General features: G+C 38.5%; 2 protein-coding genes across 2 annotated transcripts; both read right to left on the bottom strand.

Moving 5' to 3' along the window:
- Positions 1–2828: 2828 nt before the first annotated feature.
- LOC144639700 (histamine H2 receptor-like) lies at positions 2829–3758 on the bottom strand. Its single transcript, XM_078499007.1, has one exon. It carries the CDS (start codon positions 3756–3758, stop codon positions 2829–2831), a length of 930 nt encoding a protein of 309 aa, XP_078355133.1.
- Positions 3759–7373: 3615 nt separating this feature from the next.
- On the bottom strand, positions 7374–9022 carry LOC144639701 (melatonin receptor type 1A-like). The gene has a single exon (XM_078499008.1). The coding sequence runs from the start codon at positions 8399–8401 to the stop codon at positions 7472–7474; it is 930 nt and encodes a 309-aa protein (XP_078355134.1). The 5' UTR covers positions 8402–9022; the 3' UTR covers positions 7374–7471.
- Positions 9023–10000: the final 978 nt, after the last annotated feature.

Raw genomic sequence — 10000 nt, 5'->3', positions numbered from 1 at the left:
TGTTGTAATGGTTGTGCTTCTTGCATAATTTTGATCGAGCGCTTTTTCTTTTGAGCTCGAAATTTAGGTTTTACCTCCCTTGTTCGTTGCATTACGTTGGCACTACATGAAATGTAGATTTGAAACCTCACACGCGCAAGTCTGTTGACTGTTATGCGCGTTGTACATACCACTATGTGGTTTAGTTCAGGCAAGACCATGATTTTGAGCCTCCATATTGATCACATACCTTGCCGGTATTTGGCTCTCTGTACTATAGTTGCTGGCGCAATTCGTACATCTGCTTGTGGTGATTACCCTTTCAGGGGTTATACAAAGAAAATGGTGGAAAAAATGCTCTCGGAAGTCATCTATGCGGACAGAAAAACACAGATACAGAGAACGTATAAAAAGCTTCTACCCTTTGTCACGCAATTTCAACCATCATTACCATGTTTGAAAAACATGCAAATGGACAAATGGCATTCATAGGTTCTGTTACAGAGCTATAGAGGTGTCTAACTCTACAAAGGTCGTTTGCGGTTTCTTTCTATGTTTTTCACTTGATAATCGATATCTTCAGGAAGTTTAGTCTTCTTTAATTACATCGAAGAATGTAGAAATGGATCCCTGGAACAGAATATTAGGTTTTTTGCGTTTTTTCCCGTCATCCCTCAAGAGCAACGTTGGCAACGACCGTTAAAAAGGCATCGACCGTTAGTTGGAATGGCATCGACCGGTAAAAATGGCATCGACCGTTTATGAAACGGAAATTTGCGTAGGCGCTGGTTACACCCATTTCATTCGCGTGGCATCCTGAATATTTATTTGTGAAGTCAGTAGCAATTATGAGGTTTTAATGCCCATGTACGTAACATTCTTCATTGGTCTTCCCATGTGTTTAATCTTATTTTGTTACGGAAGCGTTAATGGCGTCATTAGACGACATAACGTTGCCGTTAATCCCTCCCTACTAGGAACAACAAGTCAAGGAACGGTAATTGCACACGAGATCCAAGCATCTCGCGTTCTCCTGGCCGCAGTTATAAGATTGTGCTTTTGTTGGATTCCGTCAATAGTTATAAGCTGTTTAAAGAGAATTGCACAGCTTTCCATGCCACTATTTTGGCAGTCCCTTTACGGACTATCTCCTGCGTTCGGCTTTTGGATCAGCCCAGTTACATACAGCGTCATGAATAGAGCCACGAGGAACGAATGTTTGAAATTACTAAGATGCCAATGACAAAACGGTAACTGAGATAACTCTCTTCTTTCATAGAAACTGTGGTTTGCGAGTGTGTGATTAAACACTGAAATAACACTCTAGATGTGAAAAGGTTTCAGTGAATAAATGATGTTAATAGAGCTTTGAAATAAAATTGTCTGCATTGTCAAGCATGCGCGGAGAACCAGTTTAAAATCAAACCGAACAAAAAACTATAAAATTAATCTAAAGTTTGAACAGAAGTGAACTCAAGAAATATCTCGTTCTCTATGTCGCTAAGTAGAAAATTAACACAGCATTCAATACGCCATTTCCGAGTTACCCTTTGCCTCTGTCTCAAAACGAGTCTACGTGCGAAACCATTCATATAAAAATGAGTTTCACCTACAGGTCCATTTTCATGCAAATTAAACTCATTTTCATTTGAATGGTTTCGCACGTAGACTCGCTTTGAAACAGAGGCAAAGGGTAACTCGGAAATGGCCTATTTGTTAAACATCAAGCCAAAATCAAGTTTAACTTCAATCTTAGGCCAGAAATCGGTATAATATTTGCATCAATCCGATACAAATACTTAGACCGATGTTAGGTACAGTCCTGGAAAAAACTGTCGAGACGTCTAAATGTTTTAGTTGCCAAGTTGCGCTGTTTACTAAATGGAATTTCAATTGGATGTATGTTTTACTGTTTTTTTTTTTATTTACAACGCGTGGGTCATAAAAAACAAACTTATAGAAGAAATCTTAACATGAGGAGGCTTGAACAAATTCAACCTGAAGCAATACCGCCAGTTTACCCCTTAGGAGGTTTCAATTCTAGACCTGGCTTTATAAATTGTGTCAGTTGTAAATAATTTGAAGTAGAAAGGAGATAGGAAAACATAATAGAAACATCCATTACTATTTGAAAAATTAGCTACAACTAAGATAAGTTGCTGGGAAAGGGTCGATTTTTGAACCAAATTTTTACAACGGTATTTGAACTTCAACTTTTTCCTTTTTCAGGCGTCTAAAGTTTCTTACCTTTTTTATTGCAACAAAAATCGCTTCTAACAAAACGAAAAGAAACTAGCGTAACTGTTAAGCCTGCAGTCAGTGTAAATGCCCACACGAACACGATCGAAAGGACTGTTACAGTTATAACAAAATGTTTTTTTATAATTGGTTCTTAGTTAACCAATTGAAGTTTATCTTTGAGAGGCGGGAAGAAAACTTCATTCTCCTGCGTCAACAATTTTCTAGTGGAATTGAAGAGACCTCTTTGTTTTGAGCTCTTTTTATTGATGACGTTGGTGTTCATGAGAAAAGTAGCATAGCTCCTTTTTTTCTTTGAAAATGGCTAGATCAGACGAATTCTTTGTGCGACGCCATCTGCGTTCAGCCCTCCGTCGCTCTCTCCTAGCATCCCTGATATCATCATCATACCACGGTACAAGACGACGGACTTTGATGGTCTTTGTCACCAGTAGTGCATGACCATCCAGTATCTTGGATAGTGTTGTGTTGTACAGATTTACCGGATCCTCAGAATTTACTGCCGGCTACAAGAAGCAACTCATAAGTTATGTTAATTTACTGCATAATTTCAGTCTTCATTTAGAAACTTGCCGATCATAATATCGCGTTCAGTTTTGACTCTGACATCGTAGTAATTTAAGAAATTCCTTCCTCATGGCTCTGTTCATGACGCCGTATATTATTGGGTTTATCCACGAGCTCGAAGCAGCAAACAGTGTGTAAAAAGACAGCCACAATGACGGCGTTTGAAGCTGTGTAACCCTTTTTAAAATGCTTATAATTATTGCAGGTGTCCAACAAACGCAAAATCCTATAACTGCAGCCAGGAGAACGCGAGATGCTTGGATCTCGTGTGCGCTTACTGTCCCTTGGCTGGTTGCTTCTTGCAGAGAGGGATTGACGGCAACGTTATGTCGTCTAATGGCGCGATAAACGCTTCCATAACAAAACAGGATTACGCACATGGGAAAAACAATAAAGACAGCTACAAACACGGACGCTATAACCTTACTATCGTCGACTCTAAGCCCTGTCATTGGACAGAATAAATTTTCAGGATGCCACGCGAATGAAATAGGTGTCACTAGCGTAACTGTTAATCCTGCGGACAATGTAAATAGCCACACGAAGGCGATCGAAAAGACTGTTTTCTTCTTTGTGAAGAGTATGGGGTAAAGCTGAGGTTTAACTACGCAAAAATAGCGATTAACGGCCGTCAGCGCCAATGTGCCAAGGGACACTCCAGCGATATAGTAACTAAGAAAGCCGTTGAACTGGCAGAAGTTGTCATTGAATGGCCACTGGCGCAATACCGAGGCGATTGCGGTAAAAGGAAATGCAAACGTGGCAATAAGTAAGCCGATTATAGACAGAGAAAGCACGTAGAAATTGGTGATTGTGCGTAGTCTCCTATTTCGGTAGAAAGCCAGACAAACAAGCGTGTTTCCCGCGAGTGACAGAGCTATCGTTAGAACCAAAATGGAAGTGTGTACGGCGACCGTTGGCAGGCTTCTTGTATCTTCTCTGGGTTGCGACATGACTGCTTTCAACACATCCTTCCTTCATTATACCTCATTTTTTTTTGTTTCGGGCATGTCACTTTTGAAGGAAGAATCAAAAATTCCGTTTTCAAGAATAATACAAAAGTTAATCGGCTTTTTGGATGCGATTCTCTTCCGTAGTACTTTAATGTATCAAACATGAAAGGTGGTTTTTTATATGTTATCACTTTCAAGTTCTCTTCCAAGTTACTCGTATTTAACCAATCAGAAAACTTCTGTATTGTGTTTATCTCAACAAAGTGTTCTTCAATTAAAGTTATAACACACTTTCTATGTGCATCACTTTGGTATGAGATTATGAAAATTAAACAAAGTTATCAGACAAACGCTGTTTGAGAAAAGTCTTGCGAAATAGATGTCCTTTGCTATGTAATTATGTTTTGGAAATCCACCCCTGTATTAATTGTTTTAATTAAAGTTGAAGTCACGAAGGAAAAATTTAATTTGATCACTTTTGTTCTCTTGCTAGCTTTTCTCCATGGGATATTCCGTCGTCAGTAAATAAGTGCCCATAAAATGATTTTTCGAGATCTTTGTTATTTCATATTACAAAAAATCAACATTTCTTTGATAGGACAGTTTCATTATTAGAATGTCCTCGAAAGTGCTTTACGTGTCATTTGTCAAAGCCTTGAAGTCGAGCATCGTGGCCACAACTGTACGACAGTTCAGTAAAAATATGCAAATTGGAACTCGTTGCATGTAAGGTTTGCAGAACATGATCATACTGAGATAAAAAAAATATATGTACCCAGCTTTCTGAGTATACAATTTACGTTTATTCAACTTGTGTGACTAAGAAAAAAAGTTCCCGTGGACATCTTGGATTTCCACAGCTAGGCATCGAAAAAAAACCTTGAAGTACTCGTTTTTGGCAACTTAAATATTATATGCGGTCAGACAAAACCAGCGAGATAGAAATTTACCAAAGAAAAAGAACCCCGCTTTTTTACCTCGATCTTTCTTGTAGTATATGTCAGTTGTCTGATTCAGTTGCGAAGATAATCATCCCTGAACTGAAGTTGAAATTTAGGATTAGAACAAGTAACACGTAGTCAGCACGAGAAACTGTCTTTTATTTTTTCTCGATGATGAAACAATGGATTTTCTACTTTGCGTATGTCACATTGACGGTTTGCCGAAATATTGTGAAACGCATGCCAACAGCTTGACCGCGTTTAAACGGCAAGAAAATCCCTTCAGTACTTCAAAGATTAGCCTGCGAATACCGAGCCGCCTCTCATTTGCTCCCTTTCGCACGTAATAGCGGGAGCGAATGAGAGGCGGCTGTATTCGCAGGCTATTCAAAGATAAGCTTATCGTTTTCACTGTTCAATTGATTTCGATTTAGTTTACCAGTATCCTGCTGTATTACTAATGCGGCCATGTCGGCGCGATTTTGTTCGGGGCGGAGCACAAAGGAAGTAAGAAAACTCGTTTAGTAGAGAGAAATGGAAATGTATTCCCATTCAGCAAATATTTTGTTTATCCTTGTCCATGCTTGTAGTGTTCAAGGGCCAGAAAAGCAAGCCACAAAGGCTAGCAGCTGATTTTGATAACATAACACACGACAGTACACACAGTACATGCTTTCCCGCTCACTACACACTCTTCGCATCCCGGGTGTACTCTAATGCTGGCCTAAATGTAACACACCAGATACACTACAATGCTTGCACTGTATCGCAAATAAAATCCCGGAAACAAAACGAAAAAATGCTGAGAAGTTTCACCGCGATCAAGCCAAGAAATGCTTACCTGCATGCATTTGTGAACTATCTGAAAATTTTTACCAGTAGTTTGACTGAGTAAACCAGTTTTGTCAATTAATCAGTTACCAGGACACGATGAACTAAAACGATGGAAATTAAAGGTACGGAGTCTCTTCAGTGCAACCCATTTTTTCAATGTTAATCTTGAATTTTTAGTTTTGTCACTCAGCTCGCGCTGTACAATGCCTGCCTGTACATAACTACTTTGGCAAGACAAAAAGAACTCATGACCAAAAGGCAATATTTGGTTTCAATTTATATCATTTACCGAAATCAAGCACCGAACGATCACTTTGTTAAGTTTGAGAGGAAAGGTCTTATATGACATATGCCAAACTCTTACGAGATTGATTAACTTTGTGATGTCAAGGTGCTTAAAGCTAATAACTGTGGGTTTCACAGAGTTATCAAGCGAAATTAGTTCTTCTAACGCTGGCAGTAATTTTTGTCCTTAATGCCATGTTTATTTTTTCTGTAGCAGTTATCTCATGTTCCTGGGTTAAAACAAATCCAATTTTTTCTAAACGTTTTAATTTTTAATTTTTTTTAGTGTATTTTTTTTTTAGTTTTCAATTTTTTCTTTTTAAATTACACGTCAAAGTAGAAAGTTTGAAAGGGGTTCTTGCAATTTTAAATGTCAAAATCATTCACATTTTTCTGTAACAGACATTTAGCTTTCTAGTAGTAGTGAGCTAATAATACGTCTTAGTTTGTGTACTGGTGGCTGGGACGGCTAAAGAACTAGAACAAGCATAAAAGAGATCAGGATCAACTAACAATCTATCAATAAGGTACAGTTGATTGTCTGGTATATCACAGATAACTCGAGCAATGACTACTTTGCATGAATTTTTCCCGATGTCGAGGTAAACCTTTTATCTTGAATCTGTCCAAAAAACGGCTTTACATTTGCTCTGGCCAGCTTTCTTAGTGGCACTCGACTATTTCGAATGATCTCTTTCCCTGTATCGTTACTCCTTATCTCGAACATGAATAAAATATCAGCAAAATAAAGCGCCCATTCTAGCTTTCTTTGTATATGCTCCACAATATTTTTGCCGAGAATGTACTAAAGAAAATACCAGTCATCTATTTTTGAGAAGGCAATGCATTTGTTAAAAATGACGATTTCGTTCTTCTACCCTTTGACTGGGGGGGGGGGGGGGGAAATGTGGGTACGCAAATCAGCCGGACCCCGTGCTATTTTTCACTTGCTCCGTCGATCTGCCACTGTGGCAGAAGGTTTTGTGTAACCATTAAGTTTGAAGAACATAAAATATATGCAAGAAGACTAGCAGCTGCTTTCCTCGCAAGAAGAAAACATTTTGTAAACGCCGTTATCAGAAGTCACTATTACAAACTTTTGAAATTTTTGTTGGCAAAATCAACGTAACAACAAGTTCTCAAAAACACTACCAAAATGGCCTAAAAAAACAAAATATTTAATCTTTGCATCGATGGATTTTTTTTTATAAACGGTCTGCTTGATTGAAACTGAGTAAAATGAGTGGTTTCTTCGTCTACGTAAGGCGAGAAATTAGTTCATTGTTTTTAGGATAGAATCTCACTTCCTGAATAAAGGTGAACGTTCTTTGCTTTTGTCGTCGCAGAGAAGCAAGGCACTTTGTCTGTTTCATCGAGTGTAAAACTGACGAGTTGCAATTTAGCTCCAAGTCCAGATTAGGTCTGTTGTTTGCTCGAAATGCAAACTACAAACCTAATCGTCGGTTGCAACTACACTTTGTCCACTAAAACCTGACTAAAATGGACCCAAGGAATGAAAACTCGCCCTTTGGAGAAAAATGTGAGGTCTTTTATTTCGCTGCTGATCTGTCCATTACAATTTACATTTTGGTAGACAACAATATTTATTTTTGAGGGCAAATATTTGAATAATCGTTTAACGTTTTCATCAGTCTATTCCTCTTTTCGGCAAAACAATATGTTTCGAAACTCCTTCCGCATGGCACGATTCATGACACCATAAATTATTGGATTAATCCACGCAGAGAAAGTGGAGAATATTGGATAAATCGAGTGTGCAGAGGAGGGAATAGACACCTGAAAACCAAATGTTAAGAAAAACGTGACAATCAGTGGACTCCAGCATACAGAAAATCCCAGAACAGTAGCAAAAAGCACTCGAGAGGTCTTCATCTCTTGTGCACGTCCTGTCCCAGGGCAGTTTTCTAATCGTTGTAGAGAAGGAACAACGACAGCGTTGTGATGCCTGACAACCCGATAAACACTGCAATAACAAAACACAACTATTAACATAAGGAAGACGAAAAAGCATCCGTAGAAGACATAGGTAACTCTCTCTATTCGTTCATCAAGAGACGTTGCTTGGCAGTATAAAGTGTTTGGATGCCATTGGTATACGACTGGTATGGCGAAGACCAGAATTAAGTTCTGGACAAACAAAACAATCCATACGACAAGAATCGAAGTGATAGTTTTCTTTTTGGTGAAAAATACGGGGTATCTATCTGGCTTTACAACGCAAACATATCGATTTATTGATGCGAGCGCCAAAATACAGAGCGATATTTGAGCCCAATACTGCACAAAGAAACCAGTGAATTGACACATTTTGAAACCAAATGGCCATCTGCGCAGACCTGAGGCGATTGCTTGAAAAGGAAGATGAAAAGTAGCCATTGTTACGTCTATTACTGCCAGTGACAAGACGTAAAAATTGGTAATAGTTCTTAGTCTTCTGTTTCGGTAGAAAGCGATACAAACAAGCGCATTTCCCAGTAGTGACAGAAGTGTAGTGACTGATGATACAATGGTTTGTATGGCAGCCTTCGGCAGGCTTCTTGTATCGTCTATTATTTGTTCCATGGTGATTGCAAAGCACTGAGACACTTCTGTTGTTAATGGTCTACGTTTCCGTTACTTGCACCAAGCTAGTAGAAATGGATGGAGTTTTAACGGCTTTTCTTCTGCTTTTCCTGCAATTTTTTGTGATCTGTTTCGTGGTGTAATTACAAGTCGAAGAAACCAGTTGTGGACTTAGGGAGCACGAGAAGGGAGATTTAAATCGGGACGATATAGAAGAACAAATCTACCGTGTACTTGTTAGGAAAAAAATTTAAACAATCTTCAATGTTAATTTCAGCAGCAAGTGTCCTGAACGCTATTACTTGCAGGAAACTGATAATAACACTTTTTAACATTTTTTAACTAATCGTGGAAGTAACAGTATGACTTCAGTGCGTAGTGGGTGAAAACAAAAAAAAACGGAATAAAGAGTCGGTTAGCTGCCATTTCTGGTTGCAGACGTCTAGGTAAATTTCACGGGATTTCACCTGAAATGGCAAGTTGACAAGTAATCAGTCCTGCCATCGATTTAACTAGTTTACATTATCCACGCTACCAGTCAAGTTTGATTGGCAAAAACAAACAGCTCACAAAACATTCAAATATTTACGCCTAAGTATAGGACAAATCAAATCGAATAATATCTTTCTGAAGGCGATATACCACCTGCAAACATTGATCGATTGCAGTGTAGCACTAAACAGTAGCTCACTCAGGGTTCTTCTGTTTTTTGTTTCGTCTGCAAATTGAAACGAATGATTTTCTTCCCACTGCACAACACAGGGTCATTACAAAACTAAAAGACAGTCCGGTGTATGGCGACATTTGTTCGCGTTTTCTATTTCATCTCCAAGATTATTAAAATGATTGGTTGGGAAGTTATATGTGGTGTTGAACTAATAGAAATTATTTCTGCAGAATGCAATAGCCTTTTCTAGAATTAATATTTCAATTACAAATTGCTACCAACCGCTCATAAAAGTAACATGGCAGTCGAGCGGAAAAGATAAATTATGACTAAGCATTGCCAATAAAGGAAAGTCCTGCGAATTAATTTTTCGAAGTAGATGCAAAAAGAGTGTTAAGAAATAAAATTAATTTATGCTATTACGATTACTGTGCGACAACTGAACTGATGCAAACCACAAGATCAATTAAATAAACTGTTTCATCCTTGAAATCTAACAACGATTTATTATGAAGTCCCGAAAACCTAAATATCTCATCTGCTTGACTTTTAGCGCGGATTTGAAAGAAGAGAGGAACTATAAAAGATGATGACAACCAGTAAATGCTTTGCATCGTTTTGAATCGCACGCACGGTATAACGATGCAACTTCATGCAGGCATGCAAGTAAGAAAGACAAGGATAGATTCCATTTTCTTGTTCTTCTCCTTACTATTTAGGCCTGCTCGCTCATTATACATTATTCATTTACCACAGTTACATCGATTCAGCGGCTTTTTAAAGTCGGTGATCTGAAAACTTACAATATATTTTAACTTAGTTCAGACTTATTATAGGAAAGCGACCCCTCTTGTTTACAACTGAATCGGACTGCCCGTTTTAGCTGAGTTCCGGCGTTACTGCGCTTTCGTAGATCTCGACAATCTTCGCTC

Source organism: Oculina patagonica, unplaced genomic scaffold (assembly GCF_052425735.1).
Source record: "Oculina patagonica isolate OP01 unplaced genomic scaffold, crgOcupat unplaced120, whole genome shotgun sequence".
Classification (NCBI taxonomy): domain Eukaryota; kingdom Metazoa; phylum Cnidaria; class Anthozoa; order Scleractinia; family Oculinidae; genus Oculina; species Oculina patagonica.
The sequence above is the reverse complement of the archived record's forward strand: the minus strand, read 5'-3'. Positions and strand labels throughout refer to the sequence as shown.